Genomic DNA, 27,244 nt, shown 5'->3' with positions numbered 1-27,244 from the left:
CCATAATTCATAATACAGGGAAGTCAGGCCGAGCTTGTTCGGGACCTCATAAGACGGCAGGAGAGATCCCGAAAGGCTCCGACTTTCCCGCCTCCCCAGTCTTGGACCACACATGACCTGGGAGAGAAGCTAGAGGAGAAGCAATACGCTGTGCCACGTGACCTCTATAACCTCCCATGGAGTGAGCATTTTACGTCATTTTTGGTTTCTTATCCGCCATCCAGAGTAAAAGAAGTTTGATTCCCCAGGCATTCAAACACAGGAAACGATACTCTGCCACCTTGTCCCATGTCTTAGAAAAAAAGAGAAGAAAACCCCTCGACAAACCTAGGAACTACAGGAGGATGTGGAGGAAGGGCGTCTGAAGGTAATTAACCCCCTTACGGCAGAAGCAAGGAGCATCGCACGTCCACGGTCTGAAACGCACCACGAGAGCATCTCCAAGAGCCTCACTCTCACGCTTACCTGGCCGTGGGATGGCAGCGCCGGGTAAGCCGTGGGCTGACTCATCACTCCCTTTTGCTTGATGAGGAGCACGCGTTTCTGGTCCTCACTCAGGTGCGCCCTGGGGGCCTGGAGCTGAGGCGCGGGCGGCTGCGGGGGCTGCGGCTGCGGGGGCTGCTGCTGGATGTAGGGCGTCAGGGGGGTCTTGTTGGGATTGGCCATCGGGGGCGTCATCCTCTGACTCAAGTCGGCATTAAAGTGGGTCAGAGGCTTAGTGTTGCCGTAAGTCAGAATGTTGTGCTGTTTGCTTAAGGAGTTTGTACCCACGTTATTTGGCTGCTGCGCGATCATATTCAGGTGATTCTGAGGGAGGTAGTTATTCATTGTCGTCTTCTGCAGGTTGTTGGCCATGGGAGGCACTATAGGAGTTTGGTTGTTAAAGGCTTGGGGGTACATCATGGGGCTATTTGGCTTTTCCGCCGAGAAAGCTGCTCCGTAGGGGCTGGATGGCGGCGCCAAGGGAGACCAGCTGGAAGTCTGGCTGGAGTGCTGCGGCTGCTTCTGCTGCATCAGTTTGGCCCTCTGCTGCTGCTGCGCGGCCATCTGCTTGAGCTGCTCGGCGGGGGACAGGTCGGAGCCGGGCACGGCCCCGGGGCCCGAGCCCGCCGCGGCCACCGGCACGGCGGCGGGGTTGAGGAGATAACCATTGCCGGGCCGGGCCGCAGCCTGGCCCGGCGTGTGAGCTGGGTTCGGAGTTTGAGGGGACTGGACCGCACAGTTTGCGGGGGAGCTGGCGGGGTTGGGCGCCACGGGAGTGGTGGCCACGGAAGGTAAGTTGGTGGCCGTGGAGACGGTGGAGAAGGGAGGACCCGAAGAGGAAGGCCTGGCCTGGGGGGAGCCCAGAGAGACGTGAGCGAAAGGAGAGTGAGACGGGTCGCTCTTCACACTGGCGCTCTCCTGGGATAGCGGGGTCTCCGTGGCCGGTTGCGAGAATTCCGGCTCCTTTTTCTCTTCGAAGTCTTCATTGAACAGGTCCTGTATGTCGTCTTCAGGAACGGTGTTGGCCAGTTCATCTATTAACTCCTGCCACTCCTGATCGTTCAGGTTAATGTCCGAGAACAGCTTGTTCTGATTGGAAAGAGAGGTTTCTGATGTGTCTATGCAAGTAGGGTCATCAAGAGGTTCTTGTTTGAGATCTTTGCTCTGCACGATGGTGAAGCTGTCCTCCAGGTCACTGCAACCATTCACAGGAAGTTTAAGTTCTGGGAGTCTCCCATTTTTACTCAGGTCTTCCAGAAGCCCAGGAGTGTGAGTCCCACTATTCTGCAAGGGCAAAGAAGGCTTCAGGTCAAGTTGGTGAAGAGGAGAAGCTGAAGGCAGTGGCATGTTGTTGGGTAAATTGTTGATGGCTTCCATCCCCGTGGGAATGTCCTTTCGTATTCGCTTGCTAGTTGGAGAAAAGCTCCCATCGCAAGCACCATTCTGCTGGTCTCCATTAAGTGGTGATCGGGCTCCTTCCAACTTCCTTTTCACAGTCTCTTGGAGCTGGAAAATAAACAGGAAAGATAATGACTAAATCTCCAAGTCACAGTTGACTCTTCAAGCATGGCAGTGTGCATCACTATGAACTAATTGTTAAATTATTTAGAACATATCAGAAAGATGTTATATATCTAGTTTCAAAACTGCCCAGCCTTCGATTCAAATGCTTTTCAAAGAGGTTTTATCCAAAAGCAGAGTTCACAGGACTAAGAGATAGTAAGCAAATCAAAGACTGAAGGGTGGAACAAAAGAAAATAAACAGTTAAGGCAATCAACGCTTGTCTTTCTGGGAAGAATCATCTAGGAATATTTTTCAAATGAATGCTACATGTGATACTGGGGCCAAAATGTGCCATACTCAAGAAAGATGTTGATACCTATCTTAAATTCTTGTCACACCTTAATTGAGAACATCAAGGAATTAAATCAACAATACTATAAAGCACACTGAAACTCCTTGAGGAATATGGCACTTAACATATTTACTGAATAGCACAGAAATGAAGATTAATGGTTAACATAGCCCAAAACTTCTTTTTGGTTCTTATTGTACTTGACCTCCCAGCATCTCATGACATAGTAGCCTGCTCTGATCTAAAAGCATGCATGCATGAGTTCCCTGATATCACACTTTCCTGGATTTCCTACTTTCTTTCCATCTGCTCATTCTCTTTTGTATTCTTTCATTCTCCTAAATGATGGCATTCTTCATTGTTTGGTCTTAAGCTTCCTTTTGCCTCCAGGGCACTGTACCTGTTGTTTTCTTTTCTTGGAACACTCCTCTCCCTCTCTCTCCCCTTCCCTGGTAAGAGCTACTCATCTTCCTGGTTGTATCTTAGATTTCACTTCCTCCAAGCAATCTCTCACATCCCCTCCCCACCCCAACTACAATAGGTACCTCTTTTGACCCACCTGTACTGGGTTGGGAATTCTGGAATACGTATTTCCAAGCAACCTCTCCTTCCCCATCATAGGTTTTATGGTACACTGGGACAATTGCTTAAGTGTCTGTTTAGCAAGCTCCAAGAAGGTCAGGGCTACGGCTGACTTGCTTACTATGCATTTGTGGGGCTGCAGGTAGTGTTCAGTTCAGGTTCATAGCAGTGGTTAACAGGTGACAGCAAAGATGAATGATTCTATTGTCTAATTCACAGGTGCTGAAGGAGGTGAGTTTGAATCAGAGCAGGAGGCAACCCCACTGACATGAAGGAATGCTTGACTTTGAACTTCTACATTCCTGGTAATGGGATATCTAACCCTGGAGAGTGCTGTGTCTGTTTAACTGGACTTATCTGCAAAGTCCAGTTAAGAAAAGTCTTGCTAACTGTGGATTTAGTAAGTATAAACCTAATTCACCTGTCTGTTCCTTTCCTTTTTGCCGGAAAGGGCCAGTCCATAGGGCTGTAGTGAAGGAGGCTGACACAGAGGAGGTTGTGGGGAAACACCTGCTGGATGATGACAAAAGGAAGACTAGCTTGGGTTAGAAGGAGGCTCTAGTAACTTTGCAGAGTTGAAAGGCACAAGGCAGAGAGACCTGGGGAGGAAGTGGGAAGCAGAGCAGCCCCGACCCAGGCCCTCTCCAATTCTTGGCAGAGCATCCCAGGATCGAGGCCAGAGAGGGACAGTCTTCCCTCTGGCCCCACACACGCTCAGGGAGGCACACATGTAATAAAACCAACCTGGAGATGACATGAGGGGTTCTAAGAAGTGCCACTTTATTGCTATCATCTCATAAGTAGAGGATTCCATTTTAAAAGTAAACAGAAGAGGTCTTTAAGTAAAAATCCAGTCTAAACTTTGCTCCTACACTTTCTTTTTTAATCACAACCCCAAACATTCTGTAGTTGCTTGGTAGACACTCCTGGATTGCTGAAATCAGGCTGTAACTCAGACACACTGACTCAGACAAACTGGAATTTGACTTCAAAGAAGATACTGGCTCCATCTATCGTACAAGGCAGAAACTTCGAGAAAATGAAGCTATTTATTGAACAAACCGGGAAATGGTGGTTCTGATCTTAGGTATGGCAGATACTTGAATGTAGCTCCAACACATAGTGGCAAGGTCAGAAATGACAGGTTCAGAAACTAAAGGAAGTAAAACTTGGGGCCCTCAGCACTTCTTGAAGGGATGTTAACCTTAAGAAAAGTAAGCACTTGTCTTAAAGATGAGGGCTTCCCAGGTGGCTCAGTGGAAAAGAATCCATCTGCCAATGTAGGAGAGCAGGTTCCATCCCTGGTTTGGGAAGATAATGTGGGGAAAGAAATGGTAACCCACTCCAGTATTCTTGCTTGGAAAATCCCATGGACAGAGGAGTCGGTGGGATAACAGTTCATGGGGTCACAAAGAGTTGGGCACAATGTAGTGACTGAAGCACAACAGCAACTTAAAAATGACCCTGACTTTATTTTTAAAGGTACAGATCCAGGGTTCTGTTCTAGGCCACGAAGTGGACAGGGCAGGATGGAGAAATGAAGACAAATGCTTTATTTATTCCTCTGGGAACAGTGGAGACTGAGATCATGGAGACAGACAAGTCTGGCTGGGAACCCCAAGGCTCACCTCTTACCAGCAGAGCAGGCCCGGGGGGTTGAGGGTGGGAGAGGCAGAATATGGCAAAAATGCAGAAGCAGCCTTGTTGGCCTTGGAGTCAGAATGTCTGGCTTCAACCCCAAGAACCCCCTCTAGGAGTTCATATGTATAAATGTTATCTGGTACTCAATAAATATTAGCTATGATGCCCTCTGAGCTTCCCTGGGGGCTCAGATGGTAAAGAATCTGCCTGCAATGCAGGAGACTGGGTTCTATCCCTGAGTTGGGAAGATCCCCTGGAAGAGGGCATGGCAACCCACTCCAGTATTCTTGCCTGGAGAATCCCCATGGACAGAGGAGCCTGGCGGGCTGCAGTCCGTGGGGTCACAAATATTAGGACACAGCTGAGCGACTAAGCGCACGCAGGATGCCCTCCACTAGACAGTGAGTTAGGGGGACTTCCTGGTGGTCCAGCGGTTAAGAACCCACCCGCCAACGGGTGGCACAGGTGTGATCCCTGGCCTGGGAAGACCCCACGTGCCAAGAGGCAGCTAAGTCCATGCACACAACTGCTGAGCCGGTGCTCTGGAGCCTGCAAGTCACGAGAGAGGCCACTGCAGTGAGAAGCCTGTGGGCTGCAGGGAAGAGCAGACCCCACTCACCGCAACTAGAGAAAGCCTGTGCGCGGCAGTGAAGACCAGGGCAGCCGAAAATAAATAAATAAAATAAAACAAAAACCAAACAGAGAGTTACATGACGTTAGGGATTTTTCTGCTTTTTTCTACTACTGGAGACCCCCCCAGTGGCTCACAGTACATACTCAATAAATACATGTCAAGTGTATGAACCCTGGAAAACTTATTTATCCTCTCCTAAACTTTGGTTTCTTCATCTGCAAAATGGGTCAATAATATCTAGCTCATACAGTTACTGTGAGGATGAACTTAAAAAAAATTAAATGGAAAGAACTTAGTTTCATGCCTGGAATCCTGTAAGCACCCACTAAGCCTTAGCTATTATTATCTTAAAAATGTGATTAAAAAGTTTTTTAAAAAAATGCAGTGATACCCATTGAAACAATTGCAACTTAGATTAGTTTCTGAATCTCTAAATACATACAGGTACAATGATATATTTTTGTTCTCTAGCTTGCAATAGCCTAATGTTTTCCAAGCAACTTGTATAACTTTTTAAATATAAACAACAAAAATCAAATTTGCAATTCAAGCCTGAGTCCAAGTGCTAATGCATTCGTGTCCTAGATTGTAGAACAGCGCTGCATGGTTGGGGCTCAAATCAAATACATTTCCAGGATGTGACCCGAATGAAGCTACTGAGTATTTCCTTTTCCTTGAGGGCCTAGAGTTCCCCACTGCTGGCCCCTTTAAGCCAAATCTTGACATATTTCCTGTACCAGAGTTGGGAATGGAAGAAAGATATAGAAGAAACATGTTACAGTTTTTCTTTCATTGTTATTCAGTCACTCAGTTGTGTTCGACTCTGTGACCCCATGGACTGCAGACGTCAGGCTTCCCTGTCCTTCACTATCTCCCGGAGCTTGCTCAAACGCATGTCCATTGACTTGGTGACGCTTCCTAACTATCCGTCCTCTATTGCCCCCTTCTCCTTTCATCTTCAATCTTTCCCAGCATCAGGGTTTTAGTTGTGTTCAGAACAGCAGAGCCATCTCAGCATCCCTCCTGTGTCCCACTTTGCTAGACAGCAGGGTGGTCTGAGAGTCTGACTCCCTCCTTATGTCCCTTTTGGGGGATGGAAGGAGAGTGGACAGGAGGAGACAGGAACTGCAGGCTGAGGAACTGGCAAGCAGCAACTTTCATGCTCACAACTGCCTACACATGGAAATGTCCTGGGGACTCCCCACGCCCCGGGGACTCCCCACGTCCCAGGGACTCAGGTCGGGGTCTCTTCCCTAATAGCCTTATCTTAGGAAATCCCTGGGGAAACCATGGGAAGAGTGAGAGCCTTTATTTTCTTGGGCTCCAAAATCACTGCAGATGGTGATTGCAGCCATGAAATTAAAAGATGCTTGCTCATTGGAAGAAAAGCTATGATCAACCTAGACAGCATATTAAAAAGCAGAGACGTTACTTTGCCAACAAAGGTCCGTCTAGTCAAGGCTATGGTTTTTCCAGTAGTCATGTATGGATATAAGAGTTAGACTATAAAGAAAACTGAGTGCCAAAGAATTGATGCTTTTGAACTGTGGTGTTGGAGAAGACTCTTGAGAGTCCCTTGGATAGCAAGGAGGTCAAACCAGTCCATCCTAGAGGAAATCAACCCTGAATATTCATTGAAAGGACTGATGGCTAAGCTGAAGTTCCAATAATTTGGCCACCTGATGTGAAGAACCGACTCACTGGAAAAGACCCTGATGCTGGGAAAGACTGAAGGTAGGAGGAGAAGGGGACAACAGAGGATGAGATGGTTGGATGGCATCACTGACTCAATGGACATGAGTTTGAGCAAGTTCTGGGAGTTGGTGATGGACAGGGAAGCCTGGCGTGCTGCAGTCCATGGAGTAGCAAAGAGTTGGACACAACTGAATGACTGAACTAAACTGAACAGGAAGTCCCTGGTCCTTCTGCTTCCCAAAGATGGAAGCCTCTTAATATGATCTGTGCCCCCTTGGAAGAAGCACAGGAAGTCTTCACCAAGCGTCGGCTTCCTTGTTCCACTATTCTTGTTTTATTACATGCACACGTTTTCTCCCATTTAGGGACACTGCGGGGCCCGGAGCTGAAGTCATCCATTGCCTGTGACACTGGGGGTCTCTCTTGTGTGTCAGTTACTCTGCAGGAAGCAAATCCCCTCCACAGTGGTTCCAGCACAGTCTCTTGCCTACAGTGTGGCTTGATGGCTGTGTTTCTGTGAAACTCTGTGTATGTGTGTGTGTGATAGAGTTGAAACAGGGAGAGATAGAATGGTTTGGGATCAGTGATATGACATCCAAACCAGTAGTAATAAGAACAGCTAAGCCTTTGGGGTTATAAAGCACTTTTATGCAGGATCATGTATTATCCACATAGCAAACCTCTGGGGAAGATCATGCATGTGCTGGTCTGAAGACTCTATAGGAGGTGAAATGGAGAGGGCGGATGATACCCACAACGAGGAACATAGCTGAGATGACTGGACCTCTGCTGACATTTCTAGCAGATTCTAAAGGGTCCATGACAAAGATAATCTTTCTTCCTGTAGACTTTTAGCAGTGCCAGTATGCTTAAACAAAGGAAAGCAAAACAGAACAAAACTCAACTCTTACTGATGTCTCTGACTTTGCATGAAATTGGGGAGGATCTGGGATGATCCTGCTATTAAGATGATGAAGATTTTAAGATGGAAGATATTGGGGGTAACCATCAGATTCCTGTCTTCTCCTACAGAGTCCAAAAGGTGGGAAGGATTCACTTGAACCACCTTACAGAGGAGGAGATTTAGGCCTAGTGAGATTAAGTACCTTGTTCCAGATTACAGTGCCTGGGGTGGGGGGGTAAGGTGGGGCACTCAACCTGGATTCAAATTCAGACTCGGGTGACTGCATAAACACTTCGCCTCACACAGGTGGTGAAGCACAGCCATGCCTTCATCAGTGACCCTGGGATCCAATGCTACTCATGATACAGTGTTTTCAGACATTTTCAGGACTCATCCTTATTCCAACTTCTCCTCACCACCTAAAGCCAACTGCACCTCAAGGACATCTGTTCTTATCACTATCGATTTTTATCTTAATAAAAGATTTTTATCTCATCTTCCACTCCCAACGCCACTCCCTTAGTTCAGATCATCAACACTGATCTCTTGATTTCGGCAGCAGCTCCTGACTAGCCTCTCTGCTCCAGTGTTGCCTCTTCTCCAACCTATTCTCTCTGTTGTCTCTCTGTTGGGGCTGTGATTTTCCTTCTAAAATGTGAACCCATGCTTCACTTTCAGCTCCTCTGGAGCTGTCTGCTGTCATCAGCATCATCTAAGCCTCACACAACGGCCCTCCACAACTTGATCTTCACCACTCCTCACCTCTCCAGTCTCGGCTATCACCTTGAAACTTCTTCCCCTCCACTGGCCCTCCAACTCCAAGCAAACCTAAACCTTCAGCTCTACTGAATTATTTGCCATTCTCAGGATGCATGGTGTTTGTTCTCTGTCACTCTTGAATCTTTGCATATGTTATACTCTCACTCAGCTTCTTCACCTGACCAATTCTATTTGTCCATCACCATACCGTTTAGACATTATGTTCTATACAGTCTCTCATGACAGCGCCTCTGCACACCTCTTGATCTTGGAGACCCCTGATGTGCTTCCACAGCACCTAATATGCATCATACTGTAACAGCTTGCCTTTCCTTCATAAGATTGTAGGAATGAATGAAAACTAGAAAGATTGCTCAAATAACCACACTCAGTTTGTATAACTGATCCCTAAGGCAGGCACTTGAAAATGTTGGCCTGTAATGACAAATAAGTAAATGTATGATTTATTTTGGTTATTTTAAAAGTTTGGAAATGGCCCACAGACTGTCCCTTCCTCAAGATGTTGGGAGAACTCTATGGGTCCAGGAAACCTATGTTGAGAACAACTTGAGAGCATATGAAGAGCATCATGGTGAAGAAAAGTGAATTTGAAACCCAGAGACTTTACATAACGTTACCAGGTTTACAGGTTTTGACATGTTTTTGAACTCAAAATGTTGGATATTTTCATAGTTGAAAATTTTAAATTTCCTTACAAAGGTTTCGAGTGGTTTTCACCCACCAACATGCTCTTTCCAACCAAAAGTGTGGGTGAACTTCCTTCACCAAATAGTAGAGATACAAGTATACCAAAATTAAAGGTGAATTGCAGGTGCTATAAGTAATTTAGAGGCTCCAAGAGAATATTCTGGTTGTTCTAATCTGCTCTGGTCAAACCACAAGATGATTCATGGAATCAATTTTCATATGGTTATTTTCTTCTCATTCTATCAGTAGATAATAAGCATATGAACACATGGATAAATTTGACTTGCTTATTTAATATATTTGATGAATGACCCAGAATATTCATGTGTTAGATATATTAATTAGTAGAATATGAATAGAGTGGAAAACATTTCCAGAACTGTCTTCTAGATTTAAGTGTCCTTAGAAAGACTCTTTTGAGGTTTATTTAGAGGTTCAGTTTTCTAGATCAGTGATTATCTGACTTTACAGTGAGTTGGGAAGCTATTAAAAACTCAGGTTTCTTGGTCCCACTTCCTCAGTTTGATTTTATCACCCAAGGTGGGGCCCAGATTGGGACAAGACTGGTGGCGCAGGCATCTAAAGAAACGTAATAAAAACCTCCAATTTCCCTGAGTTCGTCCAATATTCCCCGTTTTTAGAAATTCCCATCTAGACTGACAATTCTGTCAGAGTCCTGAAATTCTGAAGTTGTCCGTTTGGTTAAAAATATATCTGCACACAAACCTAACGAATGTCAATATCAGACGTCCCTGGGAATTCCCTGCTATCCCGTGGTTAAGACTCAGGGCTTTCAGTGCTGTGGGCCTGGGTTTGGACCCTGGTCGGGGAACTAAGATCCCACAAGACACAGTGTGGCAAAAGAAAAAAAAAAAAAAAAAAACACAACAACAATAAACAAAAAAACCCCAGTAAAATATCGTATGTTCCCGAGTTAACTGGTGACGCTCTGGGACAGCTCATAAAACTGGATCAAGAAGCAAAGCTCTAGATGGAGATATTTCCAAGGGCAGGGGAGCTTGAATCCTGTAGGAGCTTGCTGAATTTCGACACGACTTTACATGAAAATGTTTATTTTTTATATTTGGGTTTCTCTGAGTAGGATAATACCCTAGATCATGTTCTCCCTCCATATTATACATACCTACCTTCATTTTCATTCCTCACAAACTGAGGGTGTGTCGTATGCCTGTGTGCCAGGTACAAATGGGTGGGTTCATCCCCAGAACAAGGACCACGTCAGAAAGTGAATGGATGTCAGATGTATGTTGAGAAAAGTCAAATATGTTTGTTTTAAGGGAATCTACTTGAAGAGTCTACATGTTCAGATAGCATCAGCAACTCAGTGGACATGAACTTGAGCAAACTCCAGGAGATGGTGTAGGACAGGGAAGCAGGGTGTGCTGCAGGCCATGTGGCCGCAAAGAGTCGGACGTGACTTAGTGGCTGAAGAGAAACAACAGGGAGGGTAGAGCAACCCACATGAAAAAGATAAATCTTGTCATAACTTCTGAAATCTGCTTCGTCAGCCTTTACACTCCTAACATTATTTTAGAGAGAAGACAACTTTATTACCTAATAAAATTCATATGAGTTTAAATATACACACACACAAAATTTGCCTGAGAGCCAAGAGTTTAAAACCTCTACCTGTGACCATTCCAGGATACAGCTTCTCTGGACCTAACCAAGAGGAAATTCGGGTCTTTGGAGGGGATGTCAGTTAAAAACCCAGTCCAATTGTTGGGACTCAGTGTGCTTTCAATGTCATAGCCCAGGGTTCAATCCCTGGTCTAGGAACTAAGGTCCCACAAGGGCAGCACAGCCAGAAAAGAAAAAAAAAAAAATCTGAGTTCTGAAATGCTCCAGGAAGAAATGGATCATCTTAAAAGTGACCTCGCCCTCCTGGAAAGCATCTGAAACCTCAACTACACAGGCCCAAAGGAATGCTGGGGCATTGCTGAGCCCCCAGCCCAAGGGAAAAGGACCATGCAGAACGTTCTGGGAGACTTTGAGTTTAGCTTCAGAAATGATCATGATCTTTTTCCTTTTTGCTATTATATATTGTATTGCTCAGTCACTAGTCATGTCTGACTCTTTGTAGCCCCATGGACTGTAGCCTGCCAGGCTCCTCTGTCCATGGAATTCTCCAGGCAGGAATACTGGGTGGGCAGCCATTTCCTTCTCCAGGGGATCTTAGTTACCCAGGGATCGAACCCGCATCTCCTGCATCGGCAGGTGGATTCTTTACCACTAGTGCCACGTAGGAAGCAAACTCTATTCCCAAGTCACCTTAGATACGTACACACGAGTGGTGGTGCCTCTTTTCAGTGTTCAGAATGTGGATGCCTGCCCAATTCTAGCTGCAAGCTGCTAAATTAAGACATTTTTAAAAAGCACTTAAAATGTTTTGTGTGTGGCTGAATTTTTAGGTACCCTTTATCCTTCAGTTATGCCTAAATTGCACCACCTGAATCCACAACAACACATTGAGAATGGATCATCAAACATCAGGAGCAGTGGCAGCCAAGGCCCTTAACACTGAGAAATGCCAAGTCCCAAGATGTCCTCAAATCTCCATATTTCCAAATACATGAATGTTGGTAGAGGTTCACGGCTTTCTCTCGATTAAATGAATGACATATATTTTCATTGCAAGTCAGGTGCATTCTGTGCACTCTTTATATCTGAAGTAATGAAGTTTTTCACAAGCTCCATATATGTAGTTCAAATTGGTATTTCAGTGAATTTATTAACTCTTTGTTGAAACTGAGACTATCGCTGCAAATGCCAACTTTCAAATCTCCTCACATTGTTTTCAGTAGAAAGACCTAACTAGTAGGTTTTTCTTAGAAAATCTGGTTCACTGAAGATATTATTGTCATTTAATATTCTAATTGGCTGAGACCTTGCAATGTACCAGGCATCATGCCACATGCTTTACGTATATTGCTGGTGATGGTGGTTTAGTCGCTAAGTTGTGTCTGACTCTTTGTGATCCCATGGACTGTATAGCTCACCAGGCTCCTCTGTCCGTGGGATTCTCTGGGCAAGAATACTGGAGTGGGTTGCCATTTCCTTCTCCAGGGGATCTTCCCCAGCCCGGGACTGAACCTGGGTCTCCTGCATTGCAGACGGATTCTTTATCAACGGAGCCACCAGGGGAGCCCGGTTGTTAATCCTCACAATACCCCTGTGATGGATGAGGAGTGGGCTCAGAGACTGTGGTCATTCGTCCCAGGACACACAGCAGGGCCTTACTTAGTTCCATCTGCCTCTCAAATCTGCATTTTCACCTCCTGCACTGTTCTACATCTGATGACTCCTGTCCTGATCAAACATGAGCAAACCTGGCTCAGAAATCCTGGGAAAATGTTTTCGACACTGGTGTCGTGACAGGCTAGGGAGGATGTGTTCACGTGTTTTGAGTCAGAGCTGCCTGATTCACAGAAAAGCATTGTGCTCCTCTACGAGGAAAGATGTTACTCTGCAAATTTAGCATGTGTTTGAGAAGTGATGATAGCTGTGGCCTTGAAAACTTCAGGAGGGAGCAGATGTGTGCATCCCTTGGCAGCTTCCTCTTCTCAGTAGCTTTCTGTAGGAAAAGCTCCGCTGAGATCTGCAGTTGCCATCAGAATTCTACAGTCTGAACGCTGCTCCGCTCTGTCTTTTCAGATACATAAACACACACACATACACATGACACTACATTTAAGGACAAGAAACAATTTCCTTAGGAATATCTCCTCCTAGAGCGTCTTGCATACATTAGCTACTCAAACACGCCTGTGTGCATGACCTTGTATTACAATCTGAAATTCCTAATGGGATTTTATTTAGAGCTGAAAAGAAATGACAGCAAAGGAGGTCGGGGAAGAAGAAGGGAAAACCGTAGGGAGGAAGAGGGCAAATGGAGAGATCAGATCTTATCTGCGCCCTTCACAGCTGGAGACTTACACCGACAACACATTCCAAAGAACAGGCATGTTGGAACGAAGCCTGAGGTTTCAATCTGTTTATTTTCCGGGAGGAGGGAGGCAGCAGGAGAAATACTTCGGGGAGGCTGAGTACTTTTCTCTCCCTGGGGTAGGAATCAAGAATATTTTTATTTCACTGTTTACTCAACATGTCCCTTCTTTTTAATGAGAAATTCTCCTTTTGTCTATAGCCCCCTCCAGGAGTGCCTCCGTCGCCCTGACGGCCTGTCCTACAGCTCTGGGGATGCAAACAGCCCCCAGCGCCTGGTCCTGACACCACTTCTGAATAAAAATCCAAGCACGTGTTTATCTCCCTTTGGAAAACAAAAGTATTGAAAATAAGATCTCTGAGTCCATTAAAAGCCTCTTGTTTTCCTCAACGAGGTCAGACTCTTCCTTGTGAGTTGGAGTTTACAGACAGCAAAGAAAGAGAATTCTTCATCTCTCTCTCTCTCACACACACACGCACACACAAGCACAAAACCCATCTCAGTGAGCAGACAGGACGTTATTCTTATTCCTGGATGGCGACTGACTCCCATCCCACACCTCCCTTTCTTAGCAGGTTTTTGCCCCAAAGTTGAGAGCTACGGGACTCGCCTTCAGCTGCCAGCAAAGAGATCACCATTATTTATGTCTTCAGAGTAACTTTGTCCACAAATAGGAGACAAGGCAGAAAGAAGGAAAGGGTTTTTCTCTCCAGGATGAATCTCCCGGGGGTGGCGAGGCCCATGTGTAGACAGGCGCGTTCTCACTTCCAGGCAAACATGGGTATGATTTAACCAGCTCTGAGGATGTTCCAGTGGGCAGGGGGCAGGCAGGGCACCACGCACTCAGCCCACAAACAGCAGAGCTCCGGAGGCTGTCATCTGGGGGGAGAAGCTGCTCGGCTTCATCCCACCAGCTGAAATTCATTTTTCAAAAGAAATTAGACCAAGGTACTGTTGTTATAGCAACAGTCAGAGTCACTTACACAGCCTCTTTCCCACAACCTCACTGACTTCCTGGGCAGCGATTTTAGTTATGCACAGGCAGTGACCACGGCTGAGCCAGGCGGGGCGGGGGTGGGGGTGGGGGGGCACCCTTCTCTGCCCTTTAAGGAGTGGAAGCCTAAATCCTCTATTCCAGTCTAAAGCTAAAAGACCAGACCCTCGTGTTTCACAGAGCTCTCCCAGTCCTGAGAGTCAACAAACAGGGAAGATCAGAGAAAAGCCTTTGCATCTGATGTTTTCATCTCTTGGATAGGAATAGGACATGCGACCACTGAATTTTCTGGGGTTCCCCAAGTACTAGCTGTTTCACAATGAGAATTTCCAGTGAGTCTGGTAACGTTGGCCATCACCAACACCTTCTGAACTGCTTTATTACTTTCATCCTCTGGGATTTTATTTTTGGGGGTGTGGAACTCCCAATATGATAGCCTAGTCCAGCCCTGGAAACAACCGTCAGCTCCAAAATGCCACTTTCTTAATGAAAATGTACATCTCTTACCAAACCTTTATAGCAAATAACCTACCCAGGAAGACGGCAACATAATAGTGGTAAAAATCTATGAAGCGAGTGCTCATGATGAACGTGAACTGTGTCCCGCCCCAAATTCATATGTTGAAGTTCTAACCCACAATAGCTTAGGATGTGAGGGTATCTGGAGAGGGGATCTTTAATGAGGTCCTATGGGCATGCGCTCATCCAATCTGAGTGGTGTCCAACAAGAAGGAAAAATGAGGACACAGATAACTCGCAGAAGGAAGACCATGTAAAGACACGGGGAAAAGATGGCCAGAGACAAGCCAAGAGGAGGGACCTCAGGAAAAAGCAACCTTGCTGACACCTTGATTTTAGACTTCTAGTACCTGTAAGGAATGCATCCCCGAAGTTGAAGTCACCCAGTGTGTATGCTTTGTTATGGCAGCCCAAGTAGACTAACGCAACTGACAATCTGATTTAGGCATATCTCTGTTCTCGCAGTTAGGCATTCAATAACTATTTCAGAGGAAAATCCTGCAAGATATGTTCACACTTTGATTCAATGAATGGAAACCCTACTGTGTGCCAAGTTCAAGAGCGGGCACTAGGGACTCCACAGTGAATAAGATTCAGCCTCTGACCTCCGGAGTCTTCAGAGTGGAGGGGAAAGAAGTGGATGAACAAGGACAAGATAATTTGATGTAGATAACTGTGCCATGGAAGCACAAAAGTGCTACGTGCTCGGTTGCTCAGCTATGTCCGACTCTTTGTGACCCCCTGGACCGTAGCCCGCCAGTCCAGCTGAGGTAAAGCTTCCCTGGCGGACTGCCATGTAAGCAGAGATGGGAAGGAATCACAGCGAGGAGAAGACATCAGAGGAGAAGAAAGCATGGCTTCTACGGGAAACTCAGGTGGGGGTGCCTGGCTTGGGCCAGGGTGTGAGGGGGGAAGCACTGAGAAATGAGGCTGGAGCACGGAGAGCTATACAGATCGTGGAGGGCTTGTCTGCCGTGTTCAGGAGCTTGGACTTCATCCAGAGGCTTTGAGAGGCACGGGAGGAGAAGGGGTCCCTTGGAAGGCTAACTTCTGATTCTACAGTGATAGACATTGGTTGCAAACGTCATGTATTTGAAGGGATTGGGATGGGGAAGTGAAGATGCTAAGGCTGCCATAACAAAACACCACAGACTGGGAGGCTTAAACAGTAGAAATAGTTCTGGAAGTCCAAGGTGAAGGCACTGGCGGGCTGGGTTTCTCCCAAGACCTCTCTCCTTGGCTTGTTGGCGGCTCCCTTCTACATCCGCACATGGCCTTTTCTCCTGCGTGTGTGCATCCCTGGTGTCTTCCTGTGTGTCCGAATTTTCTCTTCTTAGAAGGACACCTTCATTAGACTGGATGAAGGCCTATCCTGACAGCCTCATTTGAACTTTATCACCTCTTATAAGGCCCTATCTCCAAATGGAGTCCCATCCTAAGGCTTCAACATAGGAATTTTGAGAGAAGACACCATTGCAACCCATAGCAGGATCCAACATTATTCCCTGCATGTCTGATTATGCCAATGGCTGAAGTCACCCAATATAGCACACACTCGGTCTTAAAGCAAGAACCTCAACAATTCTATCTGGTACAGAGCTGAACACTACGTTCTTTCGAAAAGTGTTTGTCTCCCAATTTTAATCTCAAATTCAAAAGAGGCTTCATATTAGCCCCTGAACCATTAGCAAAGAAGCAGAGTCAGAGATGACTGTGCTGTGCTTAGTCGTTTAGTTGTCTCCGACTCTTTGCAATCCCATGGACTGTAGCTTTCCAGGCTCCTCTGTCCATGGGATTCTCCAGGCAAGAACACTAGAGTGGGTTGCCGTGCCCTCCTCCAGGGGATCTTCCCAACCCAGAGATCGAACCCAGATCTCCTGCACTGCAGGCAGATTCTTTACCATCTGAGCCACCAAGGAAACCCAAGAAAACTGGAGTGGGTAGCCTATTCCTTCTCCGGGGGACCTTCTCAATCCAGGAACCGAACCAGGGTCTCCTGCATTGCAGGCTGATTTTTTACCAGCTGAGCTATCAGGGAAGCCCTCAGAGATGACTGACTCCAAGCAAAGCCTCAGAAGTAGCCTGTCATGATTTAGAAGCCTCTGAATAATGACCAGCTGTTCCCTGAAGCTTAGTAAATGTTACATTACATTGATAATTTACCTGACTTCATAGAGACACACAGAGGGAAAATCGAGGCACCAAGAGACAAGGACCACAGCTTAGAGAAAGCACAAGGAATGATAGTCAGAATTCCTGCTCCAGCCCCATGCTATAAATTACTTTGCCTGTAACAAATTCAGAGTTTGTCAACTTTCTGTTCAAATTGTGGTGCGTTGTAAATGTACTGTAACAGTGCACAGTCGAAAGTATGTATTTCAATGGTTTTATCTTTCTTACCTAGCCATCCAGATATTATTGATGCAGTTTCCATTATAATGCCACAGTGAAGTTTGCATAATATTTTCTGTTACCACGTACTTTTGCATGGTTATGGCTTTCTAAAACTCCCCTGGGACAGAATTTTTTTCACCTCGGTTTCACTTCCGAAGTAAATTTTTTTGGTAACAACAGATGATGACTTTGGGGCTATTTTGAAGTTATGTGGATGTAAAAGAAAGAAGGATTTTTTTTTTTTTACTGCAATGAATATTTTGTTACCTTTTGTCTAATCAAACACCACAAATCAAAAAGAGCTGAACATAAAAGTATCAAGCAAGGTAGAGTAATAGATTTCACTGAAGACTGCCCACATTGCAAGATTTCACTAAATAAGATTTGCATTCACATGCTTATCAGTATTTTAGAAATACCCTGAGTGCACACAACTGAAAATGTCAGGAAGTTGAAAAGCAAAACTATGCACGTGGCGTTTCTAGATTTCCCTAAAGCACAGCAAATAAACAAACTTAATTATGTGATCAGGCCACAGTGACTTAACCTCTCTGGACCTCTGTTTCCTTAATTATAAAAGGAGAGGGCTGGACTACCTGATGGCCAAGGCTTTCCCCAGCTCTGTTTGGACTCTGGATTCAAATCAATGACTCACTTTCAAAATCAACCTGGAAGGCACTGTTAACTCAGAAGGGTAGGTGTATTTGGCAGGTAGCTACTGAATAACTAAGAGCTTCATTTTAAGGCAGTGAGCAGGAAGGCAGTACACCCTTCTGCAAAGGCTTCCCAGCGTTAGTAAACTGGAAAGAAAAATTAAACTAAATCCTAATCACCAAGATCTTTTCTAAAAAACCAGAAACCCAAAGGTGTAAATCACATGGCTCATTTAAAAGAATTTCTCACTTTCTGATGGTCTGCTCGGTGTCAGGTGCTGAGCTCCGTGTAGAAGACAGGAAAGATGCAGAAATTCAGAGCTTGCTGCACATTCTCCTTTTGCTCTTAGTATCTAATGGATACTTTGGGAGACTGTTCCTGCTATGCTTAGCATCTGTCTGATGTAGACAACAGCGATGTTTCCATTCTGGTGACCATATCTTGGCTAACTTCACTAATTTTTAGAGTGGTACATGGCTGTCTCTTCACCTCCACCATGAATGGCTTTGACTAATTGATCCTAAGGTTCATGAAGAGTCTAAATGTGCCTGCTGGTTAACTGGATATCCACCAGGTCACAGGTAGGAGCTGTCCAGCTTAGATGTGTGTGGATCACTGGTGTGTCACCTAGAAGATGCAGATGGGTATGAGTCTAAGAATCACAAGGTTAGAGTCACAGGCGCTGGGAGCTAGAATTACTTCTCTCATGACCAAGCCGTGTACTCTATGGAGGTCAGGTATCTATTCTCACCCTCCGTTTTCTCCTGGACAAAATAATCTCCAAAATCCCTTACAGATCCAACAGCCTAGAATTTTAAAATCTATAGGTCAGCTTGGATATGGCTGAATGATGAACCAACTGGCATTTCAGGTTTCCTCTCAACCTTGTGGTTCTTTTCTAAAATATGCAACTAATTCCTAAACTTGAAAGAATGAAAAAGTTTGCATCGATCACTGTTTCTACACTGTGTAGTAAAACTTGATTAATTTAATTCCTGCTAATTTTGCCTTTAGCTGTAACTTGGCTAAGGGCCAACCTGATGTTTATCCTGATGTAAGAAAAAAAAAAAGAAAGAAAAACTCACTATGTAAAAGAATAGGTATAATAATGATTATAAGGGGAAATGCTTAATTTACTTAAGACAGAAATGGGTTTCATGGACTCAATGACTCAAGTCCTGAGACAGGTACTATGATTCCTTCCCATATATTAATTAAGGTAGTTCCTGAAGATGGTTTATTTATTAACCGTTTGATGGTCTAGTTCGGATAGCAGTTGTTACTTTCAAATATCTCACAGGTAGTATATATTTACTGCTATACTTCAATTCAGATTTTTCTCAATTTGGGCAGCAGTTTGTCCAAATTGGTTTAAATTAGGGAGAATCTATTGTGCCCATCAACGCCTCATCTAAATGGCAGAAATGATGAGTATAAAATTCGTCTTAGATATGTTGGAACTCTGCAGCTTACCATTTAGTCTGAGCCTCGTAAAGAATGAACATGGAATGATTAATGGCCATTACTGATTTCTTAGAGCTGTAACTTATCAGAATATGTATACTCTAATACTGTACCCATAGTAATTATCTCATTACTATGAAGTGTCACAGAAATGCATTATGTGAAGTACACGTTGAATCAAACTCAGCAATTTCTTTTTATGTTCAAAACCCTGAGGCTTAGTGTTCTCTAATAGCTGGAGCTTTGCATGGAAGTTGGGGGCTTTGCAAAAGAGTTGGGGGCTTTGCAGGGGGATAGGGGGCTTAGCATGGGAGACATGCACATGAACTGCAGTTCCTGGGCAGAGGCATCACCAGCTTTCTGCCTCTGGACTCTCTTTGAAACTCTTCTGCACCTTAACTTCTAATTTGAAAATGGGCATATTCGTGCATGAGCCCTGCTATACCTCACAGAAAGGATTAAGCAGATTAGGTCTATAAAACAGTTGGTCACCAGGAGGAAAGGCATTAAGGAAATTACTCAGCACACAACAGTGGTGACTTCCCCAACTGCATGAATATTTAATGAGCAGGTACACATAATACCTGACATTTCTATGGAGCTTTTCATGCAAGCATTCTTACATCACTTAAAGAAATGCATGGCAACAATGATCAGAGACGGTAGAAGATTAGCTCATGGGCCAGAGAGGGCAGAGATACAGAAGCTTTGTTTTCTATTATCAGGGTATTCCAGAGGAATTAAACATCCAGATCCAGTTATCCCACAAACCTGAAGATACGGCCTTAGAAATAAGGCGATGTTTATTCGAGAGTCAGCCACCCATACATCTGAGATGGCCTGACAGCATGGGAGCAAAAATTCCCAAAGGAGGTGAACACATGGTTGGAGACGGGTCCTCTTAATTAGATGAGAGAAGTCAGCAAAGAGACAAACAATATCAGTGAGAGACTAAAATAAAACATCATCAAGAAAGTAGAACAAAGCAAAGAAGAGCAATTTGTGGTCATGTTTGTCATGCCAGTTGCAGCTCTGAAATGAGAACTAAGAGTCCACTAAATTAGTATCAGAGTAATTCAGTGGGGATCTAAGAGAAGGTTCCTCTAGGACACCCAGCAGCATCAATATCACCAAGGAACTCGGAAATGCAAACTCTTGGTCAGGTCTCCAGACTTCTGAATCAGAAACTCGAAAGATGGGGCCCAGAATCTGTGTTATAACCAGCCTGTCCCCATTCCTGAAACAAGTGATTCTCCTGATTCGCAAATCCTTATTCAAGAACAGTGCTATCTGGGACTTCCCTGGTGGTCCAGTGGTTAAGACTACAGGGGGTGCAGGTTCGATCCCTGGTCGGGGAACTAAGATCCCACATGCCTTGTGAAAATGAAAACATAAACCAGAACCGATATTGTAACAAGTTCAATAAAGACTTTTTTAAAAAATGGTCCACATCAAGAACAGTGCTGTCTGTTCAATAGAACTTACTAAAGTGATGAAGATGTTCTGTATCTACATTTTCCAATACATTAGCCTCGGCTATATATGGCTATTCAGTACTGGAAATGTGGCTAGTCCTACTAAGGAACCAATTTTTACATTTCATTCATTTTAGTTAAATTTAAAATTGCTGCATGCAACTAGCAGCAACTCTGTCGGAGAGCAAAGTTCTAGAATTCTGCTGTGAATGAATACCAGGTTTTGGGTCAGTAAAAGAGGCAAATGGTGAAGAATGGAGATGCTGGCATGGACTCTTCTATAGATAAAATATCATTTGGAAAAGCAGGAGAGAAAAGGCATCATGGCTTATGTGCCAGGAGGTGAAGTCAAGGTTTTTCAGGGAAAGGAAGGCCTGAATGGTTTCAGAGGTGAAGGAAATCAGAGAGCAGGAGAGGTGGACATTAAGATAGGAGGGACAACCTGTGGCTGATTCATGTCAATGTACAGCAGAAAACACCACAATATTGCAAAGTAATTAGCCTCCAATTAAAATAAATACTTTTTTTTAAAAAGATAGGAGGCACACATGAAAAATTGTGTAGGAAATGTCTAATGGTGGTAGAATATCCATAATAGAAAGTTTACCATTTTAACCATTTTTAAGTGTACAGTTCAGTGGTGTTAAGTACATTCATGTTGTTGTACAATCATCTTCACCATCCATCTCCAGAATTCTTTTCATCCTGCAAAATTGAAATTCTATACCCATTAAACTATAACCTCTTATTACCCCACCTCCTCAGACACTGGCAAGCACCATTCTTCTTTCTGTCTTTACTAATTTATTCTAAATATCTCACATAAGTAGAATCTTAGAGTATTTGGTTTTTTGTGTGTGACTGGACTATTTCATTTAGTATAATACTTTCAAAGTTCATCCACACTATAGCATGTGTCAGAATTTCCTTCCTTTTTAAGGCTGAATAATATATATATATATATAAATACATAAAAAAAAAAAATATATATATATATCTCACTTATCTGTCCAAGGGCATTTGGGTTGCTTCATCTTTTGGCTACTGTGAATAGTACTGTTATGAAGATGGGTTCAAAAATGTATCAAGACCTTGCTTTCAGTTCCTTTGGGTAAATACCCAGAAATGGAATTGTTGAATCATACGGTAGTTCTATTTTTAATTTTTTGAGGACCTACCACACTGTTTCACATAGAGCTGTACTATTTCACATTCCCATTGAGATATCTGCTTTTGAACCAATGAAGAATGGCACATCAGAGCCGCTGAAAGATGGCTCTAAAGGCAAATATGGGGAAGAGGTATGTTGAGATAGAAGTGTGTGTGTGTGTGTGTGTGTGTGTGTGTGTGTGTGTATGGGGTGGGGGCAGGTGGACAAGGCTGCTTGAAGACAAGCCTAGACGTATGTGTGTATATATATACACACATACGTATGTATATACTCACTTCCCTGGTGACTCAGTGGTAAAGAATCCACCTGCAATGCAGGAGATGCAGGAGACATGGGTTTGATCCCTGGGTTGGGAAGATCTCCTGGAGGAGGGCATGCAACCCACTCCAGTATTCTTGCCTGGAGAATCCCATGGACAGAGGAGACTGGTGGGTCACAGTCCACGGGGTTGCAAAGAATCAGACACAACTGAAGCTACTCAGCACACATGCGCACATGCACACACACACACACACATATACATACATACACATGCAATGGAATACTACTCAGTCATAAAAGAGAACAAAACAATGTCATTTGCAGCAACATAGATGGACCTCACTTATCATACTAAGTGAAGTAAACCAGACATAATAAGAAATATCATACAATATTGTTTATATGTGGAATCTAAGAAATGATACAAATTAACTTACTTACAAAACAGCAATAGACTCATAGACATAGAAAATAAAGTGATGATTATCAAAGGTGAAGGGAGGAAGTAGGGATAAATTAGGATAATTTGGGAGATATACATTATTATATATAAAACAGGGAAGCAACAAAGATGTACTATATAGCAAAGGGAAATATATTCAATATCTTGTAATAACCTATAATGGAAAAGAATCTAAAAAAGAATATGTATATTAACATAAAACTCAATAATTTTGCCGTACACCCGAAACTCTGTAAACCAACTATAGTTCACTAAAAAATTTAAGTAAGAAAAAAACAGGGAAATGTTCCCAGATCTCTGAGGCAGAAGTACAGCCAGGACTGTTACAGGACATAATCGTGCTTCCCCATAAAAGACGTGCTGAAGTCTTACCCACAGGACCTTAGAATGTGACTCTACTTGGAAAGCGAGTTATAGATATAATTCACTAAAATGAAGTCACGCTGGAATAGACAGGGCTCCTAATCCAACACGTGTGGTGTCATTCTTATAAGAAGACGAAGCTGTGACGACATGGAGATGCACAGAGACAGTGCCAGGTGAGGACAGAGGCAGAGAACGGAGCTATGTAGCTGCAAGTCAGGGGGTGCCGAAGAATGCTGGTAACCACGAGAGGCTAGGGAATGGCAAGGAAAGATTCCACGCAGAGTCTCAGAGGGAGCAGGGCTCTGCTGACTCCTTGATTTTGGACTTTCAGCCTCTGGGGCTGTGAGACAATAAATCTCTGGTGTTTTAAAGCACCTGGTCTGTACTGCTTCATTGTGGTAGCCCTAGGAACTAATACAGCCACAGAGTATGAATCTGCAATAGGCCAAGGTCATCCCATGCCAAGGCCAATATACGTATTTACAAATTACTGTGCATCCAACCTACCAGCAATATGCTTCCTGATATACTGTGATAAGACAGGTTATCAGTCAATGTAACCTATATTTTGAATCACAGTACTTCCTAAAAGATTTTCTTCCTGTTTGTCTTTCACAAGAACAAATGGCACATGCACATAAATTGCATGCTGCTAAGAATCAAGGGAGGAAAGAAATATTGAGTAGAAGTATGTGGACTAGTGTACAAACCATACCTTGGGACTGTCATTACCTGGACATTGTTCGGAGTTTAATTCACTTACATCTGACTCCTGAATTTTTTTCTGGGTTATTAGGCTAAGTATGGCACTTGCTTCACTTGTAAAAATCCACTTTCTGAAATTCTTAAGTTTGTCTGCTTTCTCTGACTTTGGACTTTAAGTGTCCATGATTTCGGGGAATGATTTCAGTGATTTTGGGGAACTAGTAATACAATTACATTCTTACTATTACACTTGAGTTTTATGGAAAAAGTCAGCATTAAGGTGATGAGTGTCTAGAGATTAAGTCATTTAAGAAAAAGCTGCTTGATATATGCCAGTGGATAAATTCAGATTTTATTTTCTTGGGCTCCAAAATCACTGCAGATGGTGTCTGCAGCCATGAAGTTTAAAGACGTTTGATCCTTGAAAGAAAAGCTATGACCAACCTAGACAGCAGATTAAAAAGCAGAGACATTACTTTGCCACCAAAATTCCATCTAGTCAAAGCTATGATTTTTCCAGTACTCATGTATGGTTTTGAGAGTTGGACCATAGAGAAAGCTGAGCACCAAAGAACTGATGCTTTTGAAATGTGGTGGTGGAGAAGACTCTTGAGAGTCCCTTGGACAGCAAGGAGATCCAACCAGTCAATCCTAAAGGAAATCAGTCCTGAATATTCATTAGAAGGACTGATGCTGAATCTGAAGCTCTAATACTTTGGCTACCTAATGTGAAGAACTGACTCATTGGAAAAGACCCTGATGCTGGGAAAGACTGAAGGCAGGAGAAGGGGATGACAGAGGATGAGATGATTGAATGGCATCACTGACTTGATGGACATGAGTTTGAGCAAGCTCCGGGCATTGGTGATGGACAGGGAAGGCTGGTGTGCTGCAGTCCCTGGGGTTGCAAAGAGTCAGACATGACTGAGTGACTGAACTGACATCCAGGTGGTGAGTGGTAAAGAATCTGCCTGCCAATGCAGGAGACACAAGAGACACAGTTTGACCCCTGGGTTGGGAAGATCCCCTGGAGTAGGAAATGGCAACCCACTCCAGTTTTCAGAGGAGCCTGGTGGGCTACAGTCCATGGGATCACAAAGAATTAGACATGACTGAGCACACACATATCCAGACAAAACTATAATTCAAACAGATATACGCATTCCTATGTTCACAGTAGCCCTATTCACAATAGCTAAGACATGGAAACAACATAAATATCCATGGATAGATGAATGGATAAAGAAGATGTGGTGTATATATATATACACAATGGAATACTTCTTGGCCATAAAAAAGAATGAAATAATGCCATTTGCAGTAACATGGTTGCAACTAGAGATTATCATACTTTGTGAAGTAAGTCAGGAAGAGAAAGACAAATACTATATGATATCACTTACATGTGGAATCTAAAATAAGACACAACTGAATGCATCCACAAAACAGAAACAGACTCCTGGACATAAGAGAGCAGAATTTTGGTTGTCAGTGGGGAGGGATGGTGTGGGAGGTTGGGCTTAGTAGATACAGCTCAGTTCAGTCGCTCAGTTGTGCCCAAATCTTTGCGACCCCATGGACTGCAGCACACCAGGCTTCCCTGTCCATCACCAGTCCCGGAGCTTGCTCAAACTCACGTCCATTGAGTCAGTGATGCCACCCAACCATCTCATCCTCTGCCGTTCCCTTCTCCCTCCTTCAATCTTTCCCAGAATCAGGGTCTTTTTCAATGAGTCAGTTCTTCGCCTCTGGTGGCCAAAGTATTGGAGCTTCAGATTCAGCATCAGTCCTTCCAATGAATATTCAGGACTGATTTTCTTTAGGATTGACTGGTTGGATCTCCTTGCTGTCCAAGGGACTCTCAAGAGTCTTCTCCACCACCACAGTTCAAAAGCATCAATCCTTTGGTGCTCAGTTTTCATTACCGTCTAACTCTTACATCCATACATTCCTGGAAAAACCACAGCTTTGACTAGATGGACATTTGTCAGCATAGTAATGTCTCTGCTTTTTAATCTGCTGTCTAGGTTGGTCATAGCTTTTTTTCCAAGAAGCAAGTGTTTTTTAATTTCATGGCTGCAGACAACATCTGCAGTGATTTTGGAGCCCAAGAAAATACAGTCTGTCACTGTTTCCATTGTTTCCCCATCTATTTGCCATGAGGCAATGGGACCAGATGCCATGATCTTAGTTTTTTGAATGTTGAGTTTTAAGCCCGCTTTTTCACTCTCCTCTTTCACTTTCATCAAGAGGCTCTTTAGTTCCTCTTCACTTTCTGCCACAAGGGTGGTGTCATCTGCATATCTGAAGTTACTGATAATTCTCCCAGAAATCTTGATTCCAGCTTGTGCTGGAAATGACCATCAGATACACATACAAACTATTTTATATATAGAGGAGGCAAACAACAAGCTCCTACTGTATAGCACAGGGAAGTATATTCAGCATCTTATGATAAACCATAATGAAAAAAATATAAAAAGAGAATATATATGTATATGTATAACTGAATATGAATAACTGTATCGCAGAAATTAACACAATATCGTAAATCAACTATACTTCAACTTCAGAAAAAGAAAAAGCTGCTTGGTTATGAATCTTGGGTGAGTCTCTGCCGGAGGCGGATATACAGTGGCTGTGAGAGTTGAGGGGTGTGGGGTCACCAATGCCATTTTCTGCAGCACAAGGCAAGAGTCGAGATCCCTCAAATGTCCTAAGAGAAGAGTCATGCTGCTGCACCCTGGAAGGGGAGCTCAGCGATGGCTGATGTGGACGCAATGTGGATTATTTGGTTGAGCTGGATAATCTTGAGTGTTTGCCAAGTCAAGACATAAGTCATAAAAACAAAGTCTTTCCCCTGCTGCCTGCTTGTTCTTTTCCCTTGAAAACGCACCTCTCACTTTTGTTAAAATTCACTTACATCCCAGTAAAAAAGGAAGAAAAGAGCTGTAAAACTGTAGTTACAAAGAAAAAAATCCAGAGAGAACTCAGTATTTAAATTTCTCTACAAGCAACGTATCCAGTTAACAAACTCTTTCCCTTCTCTCTCCCTCCCTTCTATGACCCCTTGCATTAAAAAAAAAAAAAAAATTATATGCTTTGGCTTTTCATGAAAAGCCCACAGTAAAAGTATCACTGTTCCAAAATTCCAAAGCAATTTCACAATCCTAATGAAATGAGGGAGGAAATGGTTCTTGTTGAAGTCTTGAAAACAATCACCCCATGTTGCTATATGAAATATCTTTATAAATTGTAAAGGCATTTGCAAAAATTAGTTTGTTCCTTCAACACACACTCACTGAGCATCATTTATGCTCTGGGCCCTCCATGAGAAGCTGGGAATACAGAGATGAATAGGACATGATTGGTCTGGAAGAGCTCACAACACAGGGAGACAGTCATTATTATTCATTACAACATGGCCAGGCTTCCCACGCCCTGTTCCTACCTCCGGCTCCAGCTTCAGGAACCTTGATTTTAATTCACAAAGAACCATATTGTGGGGAGAGGGGGAAAAAAAAAAAGAAAATGACCACAGTAAATCCT

General features: G+C 43.8%; 1 protein-coding gene and 1 long non-coding RNA gene across 5 annotated transcripts in view; one reads left to right on the top strand and one right to left on the bottom strand.

Annotated features, from left to right (window-relative positions):
* Positions 1–13,595, top strand: part of LOC110141670 (uncharacterized) — a 65,385-nt gene extending 51,790 nt beyond the window's left edge. Inside the window, exons 5-6 of one of the 3 annotated variants that reach the window (XR_011490622.1) lie at positions 3,141–3,321; positions 13,431–13,595. This is a non-coding gene — a long non-coding RNA (uncharacterized lncRNA). Of the gene's footprint in view, positions 1–3,140; positions 3,322–3,830; positions 4,221–13,102; positions 13,264–13,430 lie in introns of those variants that run through there. The other 2 variants (XR_011490621.1, XR_011490623.1) reach the window with 2 other exon arrangements.
* Positions 1–27,244, bottom strand: part of MAML3 (mastermind like transcriptional coactivator 3) — a 445,487-nt gene that overhangs the window by 173,185 nt on the left and 245,058 nt on the right. For both annotated transcript variants that reach the window (XM_070474834.1, XM_070474835.1), the window contains exon 2: positions 466–1,989. In XM_070474834.1, the coding sequence (XP_070330935.1) occupies positions 466–1,989 (1,524 nt within the window). The remainder of the gene's footprint in view (positions 1–465; positions 1,990–27,244) is intronic.

This window comes from Odocoileus virginianus, chromosome 12, assembly GCF_023699985.2.
Source record: "Odocoileus virginianus isolate 20LAN1187 ecotype Illinois chromosome 12, Ovbor_1.2, whole genome shotgun sequence".
Lineage (NCBI taxonomy): Eukaryota > Metazoa > Chordata > Mammalia > Artiodactyla > Cervidae > Odocoileus > Odocoileus virginianus.
This window is presented reverse-complemented; position numbering and strand designations above follow the sequence as displayed.